Below are 22849 nucleotides of genomic sequence, written 5' to 3'. Positions count from 1 at the left end.
ACACAGATTTAAGAAATACAAAAACAATGAGGACTGCAAGGGCCCGTGAATGATATAAATGAAGTGAATTATATTTATATAGCACTTTTCTCTAGCGACTCAAAACGCTTTACATAGTATAGCTCGCTTGGTAGAGCGGCCGTGCCAGCAACTTGAGGGGTTGCGGGTTCGATCCCCGCTTCTGTCATCCTAGTCACTGCCGTTGTGTCCTTGGGCAAGACACTTTACCCACCTGCTCCCAGTGCCACCCACACTGGTTTAAATGTAAAAATGAGATATCGGGTTTCACTATGTAAAGCGCTTTGAGTCACTAGAGAAAAAGCGCTATATAAATGTAATTCACTTCACTTCACTACATAGTGAAACCCAATATCTACGTTACATTTTTAAAGCAGTGTGGGTGGCAGTGGGAGCAGGTGGGTAAAGTGTCTTGCCCAAGGACACAAAAGCAGTGATTAGGGATGGAGAAGCGGGGATCGAACCTGGAACCCTAAAGTTGCTGACACGGCCGCCCTACCACCCTGTATGTAGTTCTGTTAGGAAGTGTGCATGCATTTTTAAAGTATATATATATATATATCAATCAATCAATCAATATTTACTTATATAGCCCTAAATCACAAATGTCTCAAAGGGCTGCACAAACCACAACACAAACCACTACGACATCCTCGGTAGGCCCACATAAGGGCAAGGAAAACTCACACCCTCTAAAATATTGAAGACATAAAACAAAAACATGTAATTTGACAAGAGTAAAACATTTGTGACTTACGATTTAATAATAAATAATTAAAAATAATAATACAATGATTTAATAATAAAACACAATTAATACACATTGAAAAAAACGTTTGAAAAATAAAAATAAAGGAAATATATATAAAATAACAAAATAAAAGGAAATATATATAAAATTAACAAAAAAAAACTAAATTTAATAAAAAATGAAGACAAACAAAACTAATATAAAATCAAAACAAATTAACAAATAAAAAGAGACTCTAAAATATTGAAGACATACAACAAAAACATGTAATTTGACAAGAGTAAAACATTTGTGACTTACGATTTAATAATAAACAATAAAAAATAAATAAAACGAGTTAATAATAAAACAATTAATACAAATTGAAAAAAAACATTTGAAAAATAAAAATAAAGGAAATATGTATCGAATAACAAAATAAAATAAAGGAAATATATATAAAATTAACAATAAAAACTACATTTAATAAAAAATTAAGACAAACAAAACTAATATAAAATCAAAACAAATTAACAAATAAAAAGGGACTCTAAAATATTGAAGACATAAAACAAAAACATGTAATTTGACAAGAGTAAAACATTTGTGACTTACGATTTAATCATAAATAATAAAAAAATGATTTAATAATAAAACAATTAATACAAATTGAAAAAAAACATTTGAAAATAAAAATAAAGGAAATATATATAAAATAACAAAATAAAATAAAGGAAATATATATAAAATTAACAAAAAAAACTACATGTAATAAAAAATTAAGACAAACAAAACTAATATCAAATCAAAACAAATTAACAAATAAAAAGGGACTCTAAAATATTGAGGACATAAAACAAAAACATGTAATGTGACAAGAGTAAAACATTTGTGACTTACGATTTGATAATAAATAATGAAAAAATAATAATAAAACGATTTAATAATAAAACAATTAATACAAATTGAAAAAAAACATTTGAGAAATAAAAATAAAGGAAATATATATAAAATAACAAAATAAAATAAAGGAAATATATATAAAATTAAAATAAAAACTACATTTAATAAAAAATTAAGACAAACAAAACTAATATAAAATCAAAACAAATTAACAAATAAAAAGGAACTCTAAAATATTGAAGACATAAAACAAAAACATGTAATTTGACAAGAGTAAAACATTTGTGACTTACGATTTAATAATAAATAATAAAAAAATAATAATAAAACGATTTAATAATACAACAATTAATACAAATTGAAAAAAAACATTTGAAAAATAAAAATAAAGGAAATATATATAAAATAACAAAATAAAATAAAGGAAATCTATATAAAATTATCAAAAAAAAACTAAATTTAATAAAAAATTAAGACAAACAAAACTAATATAAAATCAAAACAAATTAACATAAATAAAAAGTGTGTATAGAAATTTGAAAAACACAAAATAAAACAAAAACATCTAATTTAACAAAATAAAAAACTAATGAAAAAAATAAGGACATATGTTGAAAAAATAATAAAATAAAAATAGAATACTAAATAAAAAAAACTCAAATAAATAAATATATATATATATATATTTTTTTTTTATTGCTGCTTTTATTTATTTATTCGATGCCTTTTACTGAATATGTACAAGCACTGTTTTTAAGATTATGTAATAAAGCCTTAAAGTTTGATTGATTTTTAATAATAATAAGAAAATGGAATTTTTGATAAGTCGGCTATCCGTGCCCCAGACCTCTGGCCGGGGGTCGCCGGAAGCCGCCGTACTTATTAGATGGTGCCGAGTGTCTGAATCCGTGAGTTTTACGTATAACTGTTCGACACAATCCACAGTTCTAGCCTAAAACGCTAACATGTCTACAAAAAAAAAAATGCTAACACTTAGCATTTGTGCTAACCATGTGGTGATAAGAGTCAGCATGTTTCACATACCAAGTTACACTACTGGTAGTTTGCTTTCCTATTGTTGCAGAGAAGTGGTGTGAGACATGAAGATAAGATCTACTTCCTCCTGCACCTTTTCCGACACTAAATAGACTTGACATGGATTGTGCAACATGAAAACATGCGATGGGCCTTTTTTTTTAAGCTTGTTCGAAAAAAACCCAAAACACTTTATCTCTAAAAGAACATTTGATTTGATCAACTGTATGCGAATGTAAAGTCATTTATTTTGAAAAGACACTTACCTGAAATGTTGTCCATTTGGCTCCTAAGTCAAGCAGGTGTTGCTTGTCGTCGTCGAAAAGTTTCCATTGTTCTGGGAGTAGGGCTTCTTTTTTTTAATACTGCAAATGAGTATTTGGTAACACATTAAAAAAAAAAGTCGTAAATATACGAGAGTTCAATCGAGGACTTTGGAGGAAAATACTCACGAGGGTGAAGTAGGCGCTCTTGGTTGCTTTGGTGGGTCTGCTCCCCCCCGCCCCAGCAGGAGATGTTTGTTTTTGTTGTTTTTCTTGTTTGGCAGAGCCATCGGCAATCCTGTTCTGTTTAATCCTGTTCTGTCTCCCTGTACTGTTTAATCCTGTTCTGTCTCCCTGTAATGTTTGATCCTGTTCTGTCTCCCTGTACTGTTTAGTCCTGTTATGTCTCCCTGTACTGTTTAATCCTGTTCTGTCTCCCTGTAATGTTTGATCCTGTTCTGTCTCCCTGTAATGTTTAATCCTGTTCTGTCTCCCTGTAATGTTTAATCCTGTTCTGTCTCCCTGTAATGTTTGATCCTGTTCTGTCTGCCTGTAATGTTTGATACTGTTCTGTCTCCCTGGTCTGTCTCCTGGTAATGTTTGATCCTGTTCTGTCTCCCTGGTCTGTCTCCCTGTACTGTTTGATCCTGTTCTGTCTCCCTGTACTGTTTGATCCTGTTGTGTCTCCCTGTAATGTTTGATTCTGTTCTGTCTCCCTGTAATGTTTGATCCTGTTCTGTCTGCTTGTAAAGTTTGATCTTGTTCTGTGTCCCTGCAATGTTCGATCCTGTTCTGTCTCCCTGGTCTGTCTCCCAGTAATGTTTGATCCTATTCTGTCTGCCTGTAATGTTTGATCCTGTTCTGTCTCCTTGTAATGTTTAATCCTGTTCAGTCCCCTTTTAATGTTTGATCCTGGTTTGTCTCCCTGTAATGTTTGATCTTGTTTAGTCTCCCTGGTCTGTCACCCTGTAATGTTTGATCCTGTTCTGTCTGCCTGTAATGTTTGATCCTGTTCTGTCTGCCTGTAATGTTTAATCCTGTTCAGTCTTCTTTTAATGTTTGATCCTGGTTTGTCTCCCTGTAATGTTTGATCTTGTTCTGTCTCCCTGTAATATTTGATCCTGTTCTGTTTGCCTGTAATGTTTGATCCTGTTCTGTCTCCCTGTAAAGTTTGATCTTGTTCTGTCTCCCTGTAATGTTTAATCCTGTTGTGTCTCCCTGTAATGTTTGATTCTGTTCTGTCTCCCTGTAATGTTTGATCGTGTTCTGTCTCCCTGTAATGTTTGATCCTGTTCTGTCTGCTTGTAAAGTTTGATCTTGTTCTGTCTCCCTGTAATGTTTGATCCTGTTCTGTCTCCCTGCAATGTTCGATCCTGTTGTGTCTCCCTTTAATGTTTGATTCTGTTCTGTCTCCCTGTAATGTTTGATAGTGTTCTGTCTCCCTGTAATGTTTGATCCTGCTCTACCTCCCTGTAATGTTTGATCCTGTTCTGTCTGCTTGTAAAGTTTGATCTTGTTCGGTCTCCCTGTAATGTTTGATCCTGTTCTGTCTCCCTGCAATGTTCGATCCTGTTCTGTCTCCCTGGTCCGTTTCCCCGTAATGTTTGATCCTGTTCTGTCTCCCTGTAATGTTTAATCCTGTTCAGTCTCCTTTTAATGTTTGATCCTGGTTTGTCTCCCTGTAATGTTTGATCTTGTTCTGTCTCCCTGCAATGTTTGATCCTGTTCTGTCTCCCTGGTCTGTCTCCCCGTAATGTTTGATCCTGTTCTGTCCCCCTGTAATGTTTAATCCTGTTCAGTCTCCTTTTAATGTTTGATCCTGGTTTGTCCCCCTGTAATGTTTGATCTTGTTCAGTCTCCCTGGTCTGTCACCCTGTAATGTTTGATCCTGTTCGGTCTCCCTGTAATGTTTAATCCTGTTCAGTCTCCTTTTAATGTTTGAACCTGTTTTTTCTCCCTGTAATGTTTGATCTTGTTCTGTCTCCCTGTACTGTTTGATCCTGTTCTGTTTGCCTGTAATGTTTGATCCTGTTCAGTCTCCCTGGTCTGTCTCCCTGTAATGTGTTGATCCTGTTCTGTCTGCATTTAATGTTTGTCTGCTCTTGAATGAAATTGCACTGAAAATCTAAGTTTCCCCCTCTGGGATTATTAAAATATTTCTGATGCTGAAAAAGAAAACATTCGGTCTGCCTGACCAAAGTTTGCACTTCCGCTACTTTGTCTCCACCTGGTGGCCACAAAGCGAACTGCAATGACCACAAAGCTGTGCTGTATATCCAATCATCTGCTTTTAATACAAAGTCAAGATATTATATCTACATCTAGCTTCTTGTTGTTGTTTTTTTGTTTAAAGGAAAGAACAAGTACAGAAGTGAAAGAGGACGGCCCTTGACAACATGATCATCTTAAGAAAGTGAAGGAATAACATATTTCCATATATGTCACACATCGGCAAGACTTCTAGACCACACATCGACTTCGGATTATTTTTCAAACATTTTTTTTTTTTTGTGTTTTTTTCTTCTGAGGGGGGGGGGCTGAGTAAAGAAGAAGTGCGTAGCTGAGCCTTCTGTCAAAAATACACTTGCTACCAATGTGCTTGAGCAAACTACATCTGATGCCCTTTGACCTTGTTGCTAGGATCACCCATCCTGTTGCTATGGTGGAGTGGGGGGGCAGGGGGGGCGGGGCATCATTGTAAACTTAAACTACCTGCCTCTAATATACATCTCTAGCCAATAGTTGGACATCAGTATCAAATATCACCCTCCACAGAGGGCAGACTTCATAGAGCAAAGCATTAAACAGAGCACCGACTAATAAAACAAAAAAAAATGGGACGGGAGAAAAGCAAACGTATCGATTATAGTTGCTAGATACTGCCAATGAATAAATAAAAAGTAATAAAATAGATTCATAAATATCTTTGAAAAGAAGAAAAACAGCACGTGAAATAAACGATAAGGCTCGTTGTTGCGACATTAAGAACTACATCACATCCATCTTGTGCCGAGGACGCCGGTATGTACACGTTTCATGTCTCTGGCCGATGCCGCCACGCTTGTTTCGGCCGCTCCTGGCAAAGTCCGGCACGGGGAAGGAAGGTCCATCGGGAGGTGGGATTCGGTCAGAGAAAGGGGGACGAGGACCGTATTGAGCAGAATTTAAGAACCCCTCGGACGGTGGTTTAGGTTCCGGCATTGAAACATTGTTACTCGGGCCAAACATGATAAATATACACAAGGTTCCCTCTAATGTCTGAGCGAACGCTAAAACTTCCATAGCACAGTGTGAAGAGACTGTGGCCACACCCGCCCCGCACCTGACTTCATGACACCTGACATCTTTTATTATGATTTTTCATGAGTTTATTTTCTTTTAAAATAAAAACATTTAGTTTTTCGTGAGCTGTGTGTGGGTGGGGGGTCCTACTTTGGGAAGAATCTCATTTAATTCCCCTTAAAACATTCACATGTTGCACAATGAGATGTAAGCAAGGCATAGAGCGCACTGTAACTTTGTCTGTAAAATATATATTTTTATGAGCATTACATGATTAATATCCGTAAATTAACATTCTTAATAATCACCTGGCATTTACACTTGTGTGGCCCTAAACGGATCAGCAAAGAGTTGGTCTTGGCCCAGTTTGTACGCCACAAAATGACCAGCTTCTTCCGCTTATCCGAGGTCGGGTCGCGGGGGCAGCAGCCTAAGCAGGGAAGCCCAGACTTTCCTCTCCCCAGCCACTTGGTCCAGCTCTTGCCGGGGGATCCCGAGGCGTTCCCAGGCCAGCCGGTAGACATAGTCTTCCCAACATGTCCTGGGTCTTCCCAGTGGTTGGACGTGCCCTGACCAGATGCCCGAACCACCTCATCTGGCTCCTCTCGATGTGGAGGAGCAGCGGCTTTACTTTGAGCTCCTCCGGGATGACAGAGCTTCTCACCCTATCTCTAAGGGAGAGACCCAAACTCATTTGGGCCGCTAGTACCCGTGATCTTGTCCTTTCGGTCATAACCCAAAGCTCATGATCATAGGTGAGGATGGGAACGTAGATCGACCGGTAAATTGAGAGCTTTGCCTTCCGGCTCACCTTTCCTACAACGGATCGAAACAGCGTCCGCATTACTGAAGACGCCGCACCGATCCACTCTTCCCCCACTCGTGAACAAGACTCCTAGGTACTTGAACTCCTCCCCAACCCGGAGATGGCATTCCACCCTTTTCCGGGCGAGAACCATGGACTCGGAGGTGCTGATTATCACTCCGGTCGCTTCACTGCGAACCGATCCAGTGAGAGCTGAAGATCCCGGCCAGATGAAGCCATCAGGACCACATCATCTGCAAAAAGCTTGCGGTTACGACCAGCAATTAAACGTTTTTTGCTCCGTGAAAGAAATCGACGGAATTGATGTCCGCGAAAGACGTCGGAATCATTGTTTTATCTGTTAGGGCGGCTCGTTGTCAGCTGTCACTCACATTGCAAAATCCTGCAGAACGAATAGTTATTTTGTTTATAGTTCAGATTGGATTTTATTTCGATAGATTTGATGATCATTTTGCAGGCGTGCACCTTAGAGGGAACGTTGAATATACCCGTTAAATAAAACATCGACCTTGTTTTTTTAATGAGTCCTAAGGCCTACTACGCTACTGTATTGGACCGTTGCTCATTACGGTGGGGCTTGGAGAGCCCATTTTGGTTAAAAAACAAAGTTAAAGAACCGCGACCCTTTGAAATAAGTGTCTTCTATTTTTCCGAAGTGCGTCAAAACTTTTCTTCCTGTCACTCACACACAAAAAAAAACCTGTTGTACAATCAAGGAAGTAATTAAAAAACGACAAATCGGACGGTTGACTTATATCCGGGTCATTACGGTATTGATTAATCGCCATGTGGTGGACTTCAAAGTAAGATGGCTTTTGGGAAGGGGGCTTTCTTCTTCTTCTTCTTCTTCTTCTTCGTCTTCTTCACGTGTGAGCAAAGCGGCGAGTTGAAACTCCAACCAGCGTAAGGCCATGACGATAATGACAAGAAATCAAATAAAAGGAGAAGTCTTTCGCCAGCAAGCGTCCCTGTCAAGAAGCCACCATTTGGAGCCCGGGCGGTGGGGCCCCGAGAAAGGGAGAGGAGGACGAAGGGGGGGAGACACAAGCCAGTCCAGCAAAGCAAGCGGGGTCAAGATCGCCGGAATATTCCGAGTCTCTCCAGGGCCGTCCGTGTTGAGCCGCGGAGGCAACAGTTGATTGGCACCTGTGCATCTTGGGTCTCCTGTGGGAGGGGGGCTGGGGGAGAGGGGCTGGGGGATGGGGGCTGGGGGCGGTCCTCACGCCGGCCCCCTTGGGAGGAGACCCGCGAAAAATGACACCAGACCAGTAGGGAGGGATGACGCCAGACCAGTAGGGAGGGAGGACGCCAGACCAGTAGGGAGGGAGGACGCCAGACCAGTAGGGAGGGAGGACGCCAGACCAGTAGGTACAAAGTCCATGGTAAAAAGGCCCGTTAAGGGTGCAGCAAATATCCAGGCTCTTTGTGTGGTTCTTTTAGCGTTTTTACACCATTCCTCTTCCTCCATTTGACTGCTTCATACTGGAGATAGCGGACCACCACACATGAATACACTACGCCCGTCACTCACGTACAGTATGCAGGATTATACGCCCGTCACTCACGTACAGTATGCAGGATTATACGCCCGTCACTCACGTACAGTATGCATTAATATACGCCCTTCATTATACGCCCGTCACTCACGTACAGTATGCATTAAAATACGCCCTTCATTATACGCCCATCACTCACGTACAGTATGCATAATATACGTCCTTCAATATACGCCCTTCACTCACATACAGTATGCATGACTATACGCCCGTCACTCACGTACAGTATGAAGGATTATACGCCCTTTACTCACGTACAGTATGCATAATATACGTCCTTCAATATACGCCCTTCACTCACGTAAAGTATGCAGGATTTTACGCCCGTCACTCACGTACAGTATGAAGGATTATACGCCCTTTACTCACGTACAGTATGCATAATATACGTCCTTCAATATATGCCCTTCACTCACGTAAAGTATGCAGGATTTTACGCCCGTCACTCACGTATAGTATGCAGGATTATACGCCCGTCACTCACGTACAGTAAACAGGATTATACGCCCTTCACTCACGTACAGTATGAAGGATTATACGCCCTTCACTCACGTACAGTATGCATAATATACGTCCTTCAATATACGCCCGTCACTCACGTACAGTATGCATCATTATACGCCCTTCACTCACATACAGTATGCATAATATACGTCCAATATACGCCCGTCACTCACGTACAGTATGCATCATTATACGCCCTTCACTCACATACAGTATGCATAATATACGTCCTTCAATATACGCCCTTCACTCACGTACAGTATGCATGACTATACGCCCGTCACTCACGTACAGGATGAAGGATTATATGCCCTTCACTCACGTACAGTATGCAGGATTATACGCCTGTCACTCACGTACAGTATGAAGGATTATATGCCCTTCACTCACGTACAGTATGCATAATATACGTGCTTCAATATAGGCCCTTCACTCACGTACAGTATGCAGATTATACGCCTTTCACTCACGTACAGTATGCATTAATATACGCCCTTCAATATACGCCCTTCACTCGAGTACAGTATGCAGGATTATACGCCCGTCACTCACGTACAGTAAGCATTAATATACGCCCTTCATTATACACCCGTCACTCACGTACAGTATGCATAATATACGTCCTCCAATATACGCCCTTCCCTCACGTACAGTAAACAGGATTATATGCCCGTCACTCACGTACAGTATGCAGCATTATACGCCCGTCACTCACGTACAGTATGCATGACTATACGCCCGTCACTCACGTACAGGATGAAGGATTATATGCCCTTCACTCACGTACAGTATGCAGGATTATACGCCTGTCACTCACGTACAGTATGAAGGATTATATGCCCTTCACTCACGTACAGTATGCATTAATATACGCCCTTCAATATACGCCCTTCACTCACGTACAGTATGCAGGATTATACGCCCGTCACTCACGTACAGTATGCATTAATATACGCCCTTCATTATACGCCCGTCACTCACGTACAGTATGCATAATATACATCCTCCAATTGTACGCCCTTCCCTCACGTACAGTATGAAGGATTATACGCCCTTCACTCACGTACAGTATGCATAATATACGTCCTTCAATATACGCCCGTCACTCACGTACAGTATGCATCATTATACGCCCTTCACTCACATACAGTATGCATAATATACGTCCTTCAATATACGCCCGTCACTCACGTACAGTATGCATCATTATACGCCCTTCACTCACATACAGTATGCATAATATACGTCCTTCAATATACGCCCTTCACTCACGTACAGTATGCATGACTATACGCCCGTCACTCACGTACAGGATGAAGGATTATATGCCCTTCACTCACGTACAGTATGCAGGATTATACGCCTGTCACTCACGTACAGTATGAAGGATTATATGCCCTTCACTCACGTACAGTATGCATTAATATACGCCCTTCAATATACGCCCTTCACTCACGTACAGTATGCAGGATTATACGCCCGTCACTCACGTACAGTATGCATTAATATACGCCCTTCATTATACGACCGTCACTCACATACAGTATGCATAATATACATCCTCCAATTGTACGCCCTTCCCTCACGTACAGTAAACAGGATTATATGCCCGTCACTCACGTACAGTATGCTGCATTATACGCCCGTCACTCACGTACAGTAAACAGGATTATACGCCCTTCACTCACGTACAGTATGCAGAATTATACGCCCTTCCTTATACACCCTTCAATCACGTACAGTATGCATAATATACATCCTTCAATATACGCCCTTCAATTACGTACAGTATGCAGGATTTTACGCCTGTCATTCACGTACAGTATGCAAGATTATATGCCCGTCACTCACGTACAGTAAACAGGATTATACGCCCATCATTCACGTACAGTATGCATCAATATACGCCTTCATTATACGCCCTTCACTCACGTACAGTATGCATGACTATTTGACCTTCACTCACGTACAGTATGAAGGATTATACGCCCTTCACTCACGTACAGTATGAAGGATTATACGCCCTTCACTCACGTACAGTATGAAGGATTATACGCCCTTCACTCACGTACAGTATGCATTAATATACGCCCTTCACACTGGAACACTGAGGTAAGATATGATTACACATGGAGGATCGAGCACGGATTTGTTGTTGTTTTTTTTGTTGTTGTTTTGTTGTTGTTGTTGTTGTTAAAGTCCTGGTTGGTGTTTGACGTCCCTGCTGCCCGTGGTCACGTCTTGGCTTATGTTGCATAGTGGTCGAAGCTACCCAAATACTCCAGGGCGGCCTGGTAGCAGAACTGGTACTCGTCCTGCAGCCAAGACAAGAATGGGTGTTATTTCTGAGGTCACACACTGCTGTTCTCAATGTGGCCACTGGATGTCGCAAGAGTCGCACTTTGTGTCGCGCTTCACGGGGGGCGGAGCTAAGTGTTAAGATAGGAGAATGGAGGCAACACTTCTTTCTGTGTTTGGACGGACGTTCTTACGCTGCTTATGATTGCAATAGAACAGGCGTCCCCAAACTACGGCCCGCCAGCGTCCAAAAAAATCTTGCCCGCGGGAACTTCGAAGTTAAAAAAAACAACAAAAAAAAGTTTTCACGCTTGTTACTCTCGGTGTCTCCTTGCATCTACATATATACATATATATATACACATATATACATATACTGTACATACACACACACACACACACACACACACACACACATATATATATATATATATATATATAAATATATATATATATATGTATATATATATATATATATACATATATATATATATATATATATATATATATATATATATATATATATATATATGTATACATACATATATGTATGTATATATATATATATTTATATATATATACATACATAAATATACAGTATATATACACACAAATATATATAAACATATATATATATATATATATATATGCATATATATATATACATACATATATACATCCATACAGTACATACATACATATACTGTATATATACATGTATATATATATGTATATATATATACACATACATATACATATATATACAAACATGTACATATATACATATACATACATGCATACATATATATATACATCCATACATGTATATATATACAAACATATACATATATACAAACATATATACATATATATATATATATATATATATATACAAACATATACATATATACAAACATATATACATACATATATATACATGTATGTATACATACATATATGCATATATATACATACATATTCTGTATATACACATGTATATATATACATACATATACTGTATATATACATGTATATATACACATATATATATATACATACATATATATATATACATATATACAAACATATATACATACATATATATACATGTATGTATACATACATATATGCATATATATATACATACATATTCTGTATATACACATGTATATATATACATACATATACTGTATATATACATGTATATATACATATATATAAATATATACATACATATATATATGCATACATACATATATATACAAACATGTACATATATATATATACATACATACATACATATATATACATCCATACATATATATATATATATATATATACAAACATATACGTATATACAAACATATATACATACATACATATATATATACATACATACATATATATATATACAAACATATACATATATACAAACATATATACATACATATATATATATATACATCTATATACATATATATACACATACATATTCTGTATATACACATGTATATAACATATACATATATACATGTATATACATACATATATATATATTTGTTTATTTATATACATATAAATATACATATATATATATGTATATATATATACTGTATATATATATATATATATATATATATATATATATATATATATCCTAATTGAAGCTGACTGAATGTTTAATCTTTAAATGCTTTTAAATCCAACCTGAGAGCATTTAAAGGAGCCTCAGTTATCTTTTACTTGATGTCCATCCTTTCATTGTCATGTGTAATGTGAATGTCATTTTATGTTTAACTTTGCTGCCTCTTGACCGAAAAAAAAGATTTTTAATTTTAAATGGGATTTTTTTTATGGTTAAATAAACATTTAAAAACATAAAAGGATCACATTTCATGTTTCAGGTAAACCGCGAACCATATGAATCCCCTTGCGGCCGTAAAAATGGGGATTCGTAGTGAGTACGTGCTGGATAAAAGAAGGCGTACCTCGGTCTGCACCATGGCGGGCCTCTGTGTCCGCAGCATCTTGACAGTCTGGAAGATGTCCACCGCCCCCTCGTAGCGCATCCTCTCCAGCACTATGCTCAGCGTGATGAAGACCCCAGTGCGACCCACGCCGGCACTGCGGACAAAGCAACGTCGTAAGGAAGCCCAGGAACCCGCCGGGATGGAGGAGGACCGGACCGAACCGGACACGAGCCCAGGTCTCACCTGCAGTGAACGCTGATGGGTCCATCCTGGCCAAACTGCTCCTTGGTTTTGTGCACCTGGCCGATGAAGTCGATGAAGCCCTCGCCTGACTTGGGCACACCTTGCTCGGGCCAGTCGGTGAACTGGAACTGGCGGACTGTTCGGGACTGCCCGTCCTGAAGGAACACAAAGAGTCTGGTCATGGAAGTAAAAACTACCTTTGTCAGACTCTGACCTGTGATGGTTTTTTTACATTTTTCATCTGCAGAGAGTACCAGGTGTCTATATTTAACATCACGTTTTTATAGTTTTCCACAAAAAATGTCATTATTGTCTTTTATTAGAACAAGACATGTTAGTGTACATGTGTAGTAGAAGAGTCATCCTGTTCGTGACGCCAATTTTGTGTGGTGGAAAAGTTCAAATCTTAAACAGGAACAATAGAGAATTTGTAACAGGAGTTTATTTACTCATGATCAGATGGTACAAAGTTGGATTGAATCGATATGATTACAGACAGTGTCTCCTGAGACGAAAGATGAGGAATTAAGAAAGAGCGCACATCAGGCTTGGTCTTCCCTTCTTATTTATACGCTCCCTGATGACCTGATTGTAGTACAACAACCCATGTAAGTGTCCAATGTTCAACTATCACCCCACAACAGAACTAGCACTTGGTCAATGTGACTTGTCCTCTTATGTCGTGTCCCTCCCAATGCAATCAGTTTAGAGGCAACCCTAGGACAGACATTTTCCACTACACATGAAACATATGTTTATTATTGTCATTTAGTCCTTCAATAAAATGTTGAACATACTAGACAACTTGTCTTTTAGTAGTAAGTAAACAAACAAAGACTCATAATTAGTCTGAAGTAACATATTGTGTCATTTATACACCTATTATTTAATACACATTATGAGGGTCAGACTGTAAAAAAAATGGAATATTAATCCACTTGTTCATTTACTGTTAATATCTGCTTATTTTCTGTTTTAACATAATAATAATGTGGTTAAAAAATACTGATGTAAAGGGTAGGTGTCGCCCTGTTTTCTGTTTTAACATGTTCTATCTACACTTCTGTTCAAATGTAATAATAACTTATTCTTCTCTTCTTTGATACCACACATTAGTTTTGGATGATACCACACATTAGGTTATCGAAATAATACCAAGTAGTTGCAGAATCATACAATAAAATATGATACCGAATAAAACAATAATAATGTGGTTAAGAAATACCGATGTAAAGGGTAGGTGTCGCCCTGTTTTCTGTTCGAACATGTTCTATCTACACTTCTGTTAAAAATGTAATAATCACTTATTCTTCTCTTCTTTGATACTTTACATTAGTTTTGGATGATACCACACATTAGGTTATTGAAATAATACCAAGTAGTTGCAGAATCATACAATGAAATATGATACCTAATAAAACAATAATAATGTGGTTAAGAAATACTGATGTAAAGGGTAGGTGTCGCCCTGTTTTCTGTTTTAACATGTTCTATCTACACTTCTGTTAAAATGTAATAATCACTTATTTTTCTCTTCTTTGATACTTTACATTACTTTTGGATGATACCACACATTAGGTTATCGAAATAATACCAAGTAGTTGCAGAATCATACAATAAAATATGATACCTAATAAAACAATAATAATGTGGTTAAGAAATACTGATGTAAAGGGTAGGTGTCGCCCTGTTTTCTGTTCAAACATGTTCTATCTACACTTCTGTTAAAATATAATAATCCCTTATTCTTCTTTTCTTTGATACCACACATTAGTTTTGGGTGATACCGCACATTTAGGTATCAATCCGATACCAAGTAGTATCAGGACAACCCGAGTTAGTACACGCAAAATCCTCATTGAAATAAGGCTGCACCTGTTTTTAATTGCATACAGTCTTGGTAGATCACACTCCCCCACTCATAATAGCACACGCTACTTGACATATTGCACATTTAGTGTCAGATGCTTCAGTCGGAGTAAATCTGGCCCTTCAACATGAAAAGTCGTGTAGTTTAGTATCATTTATCAGCAGCGTCTTCTAGAACATACCTTTAAGTGTATGGTGTGGCACTCACAGGTCAAATGATTACAGTTATCTGACCCTGGATCAGCGGCGCTAGTTAACTTCCCGCTGTAACTATTGTCCGCCACTCTGGAGAATATTACATGTTTTGTCCCCCGCTCAGCCTTGCTGACTCCCTCTAATGGAGATCAATACAATGTGGCGTCTGCCTTAACTGGAATGATCTATGATGGCGCACGCACGCACGCACACACGCATGCACGCACAGACATACACACGCACGCACATACACATGCACGCACACACACACACACACACACACGCATGCACGCACAGACATACAAACACACACATGCGCACATACACACATGCACGCATGCATGCACAGACATACACACACACACGCATGCACGCACGCATAGACATACACACGCACACACACACACACACGCATGCACGCACAGACATACACACACACACGCATGCACGCACGCATAGACATACACACGCACACACACACACACACGCATGCAAGCACAGACATACACACGCACACACACACACATGCACGCACATACAAATGCACACACACACACGCGCACATACACACATGCACGCATACACACATGCACGCACTTACACATGCACACACACACACGCGCACATACACACATGCACGCATACACACATGCACGCACACACATGCTGTCACACACCCCTTCACACACAAACTTTGTCACACACCCTGCACACACAAACTTTGTCACACACACACACACACGCTGTCACACACCCCCTCCACACACACACGCTGTCACACACACACGCTGTCACACACCCCTCCACACACACACGCTGTCACACACAAACGCTGTCACACATCCCTTCACACACAAACGCTGTCACACACACACGCTGTCACACACCCCTCCACACACACACGCTGTCACACATCCCTTCACACACAAATGCTGTCACACATCCCTTGACACACAAACACTGTCACACACACACACACACACACACACACACACACACACACACACACACACACACACACGCTGTCACACACCCCTTCACACACACACACACGCTGTCACACACACATGCTGTCACACATCCCTTCACACACAAACGCTGTGACACACAGACGCTGTCACACACAGACGCTGTCACACACCCCTTCACACACAAACGTTGTCACACACAAACGCTGTCACACATCCCTTCACACATAAACGCTGTCACACACACACGCTGTCACACACCCCTTCACATACAAACGCTGTCACACACACACGCTGTCTCTCACACACACACACACACACACGCTGTCACACACACATGCTGTCACACACCCCTCCACACACAAACGTTGTCACACACACAAACGTTGTCACACACACAAACGCTGTCAGACAGCCCTCCCCCCCCACACAGAAAGGAGGCGACACGGCGCAGGTGGACAGGAGGGCGAGGCGTGACGGCGCTGACAGATTGGGAACACAGTCCAGGTGATGTCAACACTGCCCTTCGGATGCAGAACATGGAAAGAATGAGGAACGCACCCTGGCATCTGTGACTTTGAACTCGCGCAGGATGTACTGGGGCATGTTGTACTCGGCCATGGGGTCCACCACAAAGTACTGGTACCTGGCCGAGCGCTCGGCTGGCCAGTACTGGTGACACTTCTCCTGAAACGCCACAGCAAAAGCACTTTTGTTACCATTTGGTCTTTGCTTCAACGCCATGTTTAGCTACAGTATATTTAACAGTGGGTTTATTATGACGATTATAGTTTGCAGACCTTTCTTTTCAAAACTACAATCCAAAAAATAAACATTTTGCAATCAAAATAAAAAATGAGATAGTATTTTATATCCTAAAAGATTTACACACAATTTTTTTATTTATTGCAAAAACAGTATTGTGTGTAGAATTTTGAGGACAATTATTCCATTTTGGAAAAAGGTTGTAACACAAAATGTGGACAAGTGAAACAATGTGAATATATTGAGAGCGCTTAACTTTTCTTTCCCACATTTTTTTTTAAATTACAGCCTTTCTCCAAAATGGAATAAATAATTTTATATCCTAAAAATTCTACACACACAATGACAATGTGTTTTTTTCTTTTTTTTAAATTGCACACACACAAATATATGTATATATATATATATATATATATATATATATATATATATATATATATAGTCCATATTGTATTATGTGTGTGAACATGATGTGTATAATTTGAGTGTGAATGTGATGTGTATTGTGTGTGTGAACATGATGTGTATTGTGTGTATGAGCATGATGTGTGTGTGTGTGTGTGTGTGTGTGTGTGTGTGTGTGTGAGAGCATGACGTGTATTGAGTGTGTGTTTGAGAACATGATGTGTATTGTGTGTGTGAGCATGATGTGTATTGCGTGTGTGTGAACATGATGTGTATAGTGTGTGTGTGAGCATGATGTGTATTGTGTGTGTGAACATGACAAGTATTGTGTATGTGTCAACATGATGTGTATTGTGTGTGTGAGCATGATGTGTATTGTGTGTGTGTGAACATGACATGTATTGTGTGTGTGAGCATGATGTGTATTGTGTGTGTGAGCATGATGTGTATTGTTTGTGTGAGAATGACGTGTATTGTGTGTGTGTGAGCATGATGTGTATTGTGTGTGTGAAAATGTGTATTGTGTGTGAGCATGATAGTGTATTGTGTTTCTGAACATGATGTGTATTGTGTGTGTGGGAGCATGACGTGTATTGTGTGTGTGTGAGCATGATGTGTATTGTGTGTGTGAACATGTGTATTGTGTGTGAGCATGATGTGTATTGTGACTGTGAACATATGTATTGTGTGTCTGAACATGATGTGTATTGTGTGTGAACATGACGTGTATTATGTGTGTGTGTGTGAGCATGAAGTGTATTGTGTGTGTGAACGTGATGAGTAATATGTGTGTGTGTGTGAACGTGATGTGTATTGTGTGTGTGAACATGATGTGTATTGTGTGTGTGTGTGTGAACGTGATGTGTATTGTGTGTGTGAACGTGATGTGTATTGTGTGTGTGTGAACGTGATGTGTATTGTGTGTGTGAGCATGACGTGTATTGTGTGTGTGAACATGTGTATTGTGTGTGTAAACATGATGTGTATTGTGTGTATGAGCATGATGTGTATTGTGTGTCTGAACATGATGTGTATTGTGTGTGAACATTTGTAATATGTGTGTGTGTGAACGTGATGTGTATTGTGTGTATGAGCATGATGTGTATTGTGTGTATGAGCATGATGTGTATTGTGTGTGTGAACATGATGTGTATTGTGTGTATGAGCATGATGTGTATTGTGTGTATGAGCATGATGTGTATTGTGTGTCTGAACATGATGTGTATTGTGTGTGAACATGTGTAATATGTGTGTGTGTGAACGTGATGTGTATTGTGTGTGTGAATATGATGTGTATTGTGTGTATGAGCATGATGTGTATTGTGTGTATGAGCATGATGTGTATAGTGTGTCAGAACATGATGTGTATTGTGTGTGAACATGACGTGTATTGTTTTTGTGAGCATGATGTGTATTGTGTGTGTGAGCATATGTATTGTGTGTATGAGCATGATGTGTATTGTGTGTGTGTGCGAACGTGATGTGTATTGTGTGTGTGAACATGATGTGTATTGTGTGTATGAGCATGATGTGTATTGTGTGTGTGTGAGCATGACGTGTATTGTGTGTGTGTGAGCATGATGTGGATTGTGTGTGTGAACATGATGTGTATTGTGTGTATGAGCATGATGTGTATTGTGTGTGTGAACATGATGTGTAATGTGTGTGTGTGTGAACGGGATGTGTATTGTGTGTGTGAACGTGATGTGTATTGTGTGTGTGCACATGAAGTGTAATGTGTGTGTGTGAACGGGATGTGTATTGTGTGTGTGAACGTGATGTGTATTGTGTGTGTGCACATGAAGTGTAATGTGTGTGTGTGAACGTGATGTGTATTGTGTGTGTGAACGTGATGTGTATTGTGTGTGTGAACATGAAGTGTAATGTGTGTGTGAACGTGATGTGTATTGTGTGTGTGAACGTGATGTGTATTGTGTGTGTGAACATGTGTATTGTGTGTATGAGCATGATGTGTATTGTGTGTGTGAACATGATGTGTATTGTTTGTGTGTGTGAACGTGATGTGTATTGTGTGTGTGAACATGATGTGTATTGTGTGTATGAGCATGATGTGTATTGTGTGTGTGTGTGTGAGCATGACGTGTATTGTGTGTGTGTGAGCATGATGTGTATTGTGTGTGTGAACATGATGTGTAATGTGTGTGTGTGAACGGGATGTGTAATGTGTGTGTGTGAACGGGATGTGTATTGTGTGTGTGAACGTGATGTGTATTGTGTGTGTGCACATGAAGTGTAATGTGTGTGTGTGAACGTGATGTGTATTGTGTGTGTGAACATGAAGTGTAATGTGTGTGTGTGAACGTGATGTGTATTGTGTGTGTGAACGTGATGTGTATTGTGTGTGTGAACATGAAGTGTAATGTGTGTGTGAACGTGATGTGTATTGTGTGTGTGAACATGTGTATTGTGTGTATGAGCATGATGTGTATTGTGTGTGTGAACATGATGTGTATTGTTTGTGTGTGTGAACGTGATGTGTATTGTGTGTGTGAACATGATGTGTATTGTGTGTATGAGCATGATGTGTATTGTGTGTGTGTGTGTGAGCATGACGTGTATTGTGTGTGTGTGAGCATGATGTGTATTGTGTGTGTGAACATGATGTGTAATGTGTGTGTGTGAACGGGATGTGTAATGTGTGTGTGTGAACGGGATGTGTATTGTGTGTGTGAACGTGATGTGTATTGTGTGTGTGCACATGAAGTGTAATGTGTGTGTGTGAACGTGATGTGTATTGTGTGTGTGAACATGAAGTGTAATGTGTGTGTGTGAACGTGATGTGTATTGTGTGTGTGAACGTGATGTGTATTGTGTGTGTGAACGTGATGTGTATTGTGTGTATGAGCATGATGTGTATTGTGTGTATGAGCATGATGTGTAATATGTGTGTGTGAACGTGATGTGTATTGTGTGTGTGTGTGTGTGTGTGTGCGTGAGCATGATGTGTGCTCACCCGGCCCATCTCTCTGAGTTTCGTCAGCATGACCACGATGGTAGAGTTGTGCTCCCACAGCATCCTCCAGAAGTCCTCTGTGGTTTCAGCCAGCGGCCCCTGGGTGGCGATGTAGCCTTTCTGCTGCCTGCACACACACGCACACACACACACACACACACACACACACACACACACACACACACACACACACACACACACACACACACACACACACACACACACGGCCGTGGGTAACTTTTTAGCTACATTTTGTAAAAAAAATACAACTTCATCCATCCATCCATCCATCATCTTCCGCTTATCTGAGGTGGGGTCGCGGGGGCAGCAGCCTAAGCAGAGAAGCCCAGACTTTCCTCTCCCCAGCCATTTTTTTTAGCAAAACTTATGTTCCAGATCAGTGCTTCTCAATTTCCTTTCACCAAATACCACCTGGGAAACACCTCTCTGACTACCTCAGATTTAGGGTGAGGGTTCATACCCCAATTACTCTTTATGTACCTGAGCCACAGCAGTTTTGAGCCTATTTTTGAAAAGTTTAGAGGCAAATATTTAGGAGATCGTTAAAAAATATTTAACATTGGACGAAATGGATTCATACACTGTTTTAAAATATATATTTGATTAAATATTTCCACCATTCATCATCCCTTCACTTGACACTGTCAGTATTTACAGAAGAAAAGATTTGAGGCACAAATGAATACATTAACCTCTTAAGACCCAAGTTGTTTGTTTACATGCTTTTAATTATTCCTCTTTGTTATTTGGGCTTATTGGACCCTAGTTCGAATAAAAACTAAGAATCATCTTTTGATATGATGTACTTAGTCCATAAGTACACAAACGTGTACTTCATGTTTCCTGACATTCTTATGTTTACACTTTTTTCCCCCCAAATTCCATTGCATGTTATACACTTCTGCCACCACCAGATGGCAGTATAAGTGTCCACATAAGTGGACATAGTCATTCACATCGACGTCCCAAAGGGGTGAGTTTTTCCTTGCCCTTATGTGGGCGCTGTACCGCGGATGTTGTTGTGGCTTATGCAGCCCTTTGAGACACTTTTGATTTTGGGCTATATAAATAAACTGACTGATTGACTTAACATGAGTTAGTTTATTTGCACAAAAAGGTATTCTAGTTAATTTTAGACATAGCAACCACAAAAGAACACAAACTAATGTGATCTATTGTCATTTATTTACCTTTAGTTCTGCTCTCAAAAACTACTGACATAGTAGAAAATAACGGAAAGTTTCTCACAAAAATCAAATGTTCAAACAACATTTTTTACAAAGTTATCTCTGTAGACACGGGCATGGTTGAAAGTGATATTTTTAAGAGTTGTTTCCTTCGACGCACTTTTGTTTCTTCCCTGACTTTATTATCTTTATTAAACCCTTCTTTCGGGACTCTATTACCTATCTCTCTATTTGAACGACCGGAAGGGGCCAAAAATAGAACAGCCATAACCACATTTTCTACTCAAACTCTACACTCACTCTCACTTCTTTTAATGCTACGCTCAAGCTGCTTGACCAGCGTGTCCATTACGATCAGAGAATCTAGAAAAAAATCCCTGCACGTAAGCGGCAAGGCAGAAAACCGACATTGAATGCTCGTGACCGTCGATCTTTCAGGCGAACTGTAGCAAAAACAGACAGTGTGTAAAGGATATCACCACAAGGGCTCAGGAACACTTCAGAAAACCACTGCCAGTAACTACAGTTGGTCGCTACATCTGTAAAGTGCAAGTTAAAACTCCACTATGCAAAGCCAAAGCCATTTATCAACAACACCCAGAAACGCCGCCGGCCTCACCGGGCCCGAGCTCAACTAAGATGGACTGATGCAAAGTGGAAAAGTGTTCTGTGGTCTGACAAGTCCATGTTTAGAATTGTTTTTGGAAACTGTGGACCAAAAAGCAAAAGAACCAGCAGACTGTTCTAGGCGCAAAGGGGCAGTATGGGGGTGCATTAGTGCCCAAGGCATGGGTAACTTACACATCTGTGAAGGCACCATTAATGCTGGAAGGTACA

At 39.4% G+C, this 22849-nt stretch overlaps 1 protein-coding gene across 12 annotated transcripts in view; it reads right to left on the bottom strand.

The window, feature by feature from the left end:
* Positions 1-5215: 5215 nt before the first annotated feature.
* The window catches only part of LOC133568033 (receptor-type tyrosine-protein phosphatase S-like), a 293725-nt gene continuing 276091 nt past the window's right edge, over positions 5216-22849 (bottom strand). For all 12 annotated transcript variants that reach the window (XM_061919726.1, XM_061919727.1, XM_061919729.1 and 9 more), the window contains 5 exons: positions 20805-20931; positions 17222-17347; positions 13629-13783; positions 13404-13539; positions 5216-11432 (listed from right to left, as the gene is read on the bottom strand). In XM_061919726.1, coding sequence (XP_061775710.1) covers positions 11364-11432; positions 13404-13539; positions 13629-13783; positions 17222-17347; positions 20805-20931 — 613 coding nt within the window. In that variant the 3' untranslated portion in view covers positions 5216-11363. The remainder of the gene's footprint in view (positions 11433-13403; positions 13540-13628; positions 13784-17221; positions 17348-20804; positions 20932-22849) is intronic.

This window comes from Nerophis ophidion, linkage group LG14, assembly GCF_033978795.1.
Source record: "Nerophis ophidion isolate RoL-2023_Sa linkage group LG14, RoL_Noph_v1.0, whole genome shotgun sequence".
Lineage (NCBI taxonomy): Eukaryota > Metazoa > Chordata > Actinopteri > Syngnathiformes > Syngnathidae > Nerophis > Nerophis ophidion.
Note: the sequence above shows the minus strand (reverse complement) of the source record. Positions and strands in the feature narration are given on the sequence as shown.